Below are 1705 nucleotides of genomic sequence, written 5' to 3'. Positions count from 1 at the left end.
TCTGAGGGGAGTCTGTCCTGAGGGATCTGAGGGGAGTCTGTCCTGAGGATCTGAGGGGAGTCTGACCTGAGGGATCTGAGGGGAGTCTGTCCCGAGGATCTGAGGGGAGTCTGTCCTGAGGGGTCTGAGGGGAGTCTGTCCTGAGGGATCTGAGGGGAGTCTGTCCCGAGGATCTGAGAGGAGTCTGTCCTGAGGGGCTGACAGGAGCCTGTCTTGAGGGGCTGAGACGAGGCCTGTCCAGCAGAGAACTGCTGAGAGGGCTGTCCTGTACGGAAGAAGGGCCCTTTTGACTCCGTGCTTACTGATTCTGATCCCTAGTTGTACCTGTTCTTTAATAAGCCCCATAACTACACAGCCCGTAGGCTCTGTGTGGTCACTGTAGCAGATTATCAAACCTAGAAGAGATGTAGCAAGTGCTGTGGCAGGGAGGTGACTGTGACCTCTACCCCCGGGAAATCAGCTTTGGGTGAATCCTGGTCATTCTCCCTGCTGAAATTAAACAGGTCCTGAAGCTTCTACTACTTAAAACGTACAATTATCAAGGAGTTTTCCAGACCCAAACCTGAGCACGTATACTTACCTGCCATGGGTAAAAAAGAGGGGTCTGGTCTAAAGGAACCCTCAGGGGAGCAACGATGACCAGCTCGAACAGGAGCCCCAGGAGGAGGGGGACAACACCCGCCAGTAGCACCGCGACCACCAGCGTCTTCATGATCTGCCAGGGACAGGAGGCTAGTCATTAGCTCATCTTGACGGGAAACCAAGCTCCAGTCACTCTGAGATTTATTTTTCTTCCTTTACTGAAGGCCTCACAGAACAAATATAGAAGCTTCTCAGGTCACGTGGTCACATGAGATTTCTGAGTCCATGACTGCAAAAGCTCTGACTCCATCAAAACAGCTGAGGACAGTAAATGCTGATGGGGATGTGGAGAGACTGCAAAAGGGTCCAACCTCTCTGGAAAGCAACATGGCGCTTCCTCAGAAGGTGATCAGCAATTCCTCTACTTGGTATTTACCCACCAGAAATACGAGCCAAAACACGAGAAGATATATGGACACCAATGTTCATAGCATCACTATTTACAATAGCAAAAAGATGGAGACAGCCAAAGTGCCCAGCAACTGAAGAATGGATAAACACACTGTGGTACATATACACAATGGAATACTATGCTACCTTGAAGAACAACAAGGAAGCTGCAAGCCATCGCATAACATGGATGAACCTTGAGGACATTATGTTGAGTGAAATCAGTCAGTCACAGAAGGAGGAATACTGTATAGGACCACTACTGTAAAAGACTAAGAGCAAGAATCCATACTAATGGGGGGCGGATTTTTTGCTGGTTACTGGGATGTGGGAAGGAGCTCTGGTAGCGTAGTGCTTACGAATTGGGCTGCGAACCACAAAGTCAGCAGTTCAAAACTCCCAGTTGTTCTGCGCGAGAAAGATGAGGCTTTCTACTCCCGTAAAGATTTACAGCCTCGGAAACTCTGTACAGGGTCGCTGTGAGTCAGAACTGACTCCACGGCACACAACAACAACAACAACAAATGGGTTGTGGGAGGTGGGGCGAGAGGAGGGAGGGGAAGGTGGAGCACAGGGTAGGAAATAGACACAGGATAGTTTGGGTGCTGGGGAGGGGGGCAACGTACGACAATGGGGAGGGGAATGGAAGAACAAAGCGGATGGGAGAACAGTT

The 1705-nt window shown here is 50.1% G+C and overlaps 1 protein-coding gene across 1 annotated transcript in view; it reads right to left on the bottom strand.

The window, feature by feature from the left end:
* MARCH6 (membrane-associated ring finger (C3HC4) 6, E3 ubiquitin protein ligase) overlaps positions 1-1705 on the bottom strand; it is an 87004-nt gene that overhangs the window by 13729 nt on the left and 71570 nt on the right. The window contains exon 24 of the mRNA XM_006876899.1: positions 581-715. Within this exon, the coding sequence (XP_006876961.1) occupies positions 581-715 (135 nt within the window). The remainder of the gene's footprint in view (positions 1-580; positions 716-1705) is intronic.

The sequence above is a fragment of the Chrysochloris asiatica genome, unplaced genomic scaffold (assembly GCF_000296735.1).
Source record: "Chrysochloris asiatica unplaced genomic scaffold, ChrAsi1.0 scaffold00424, whole genome shotgun sequence".
In the NCBI taxonomy this organism is placed as follows: Eukaryota; Metazoa; Chordata; class Mammalia; order Afrosoricida; family Chrysochloridae; genus Chrysochloris; species Chrysochloris asiatica.
Note: the sequence above shows the minus strand (reverse complement) of the source record. Positions and strands in the feature narration are given on the sequence as shown.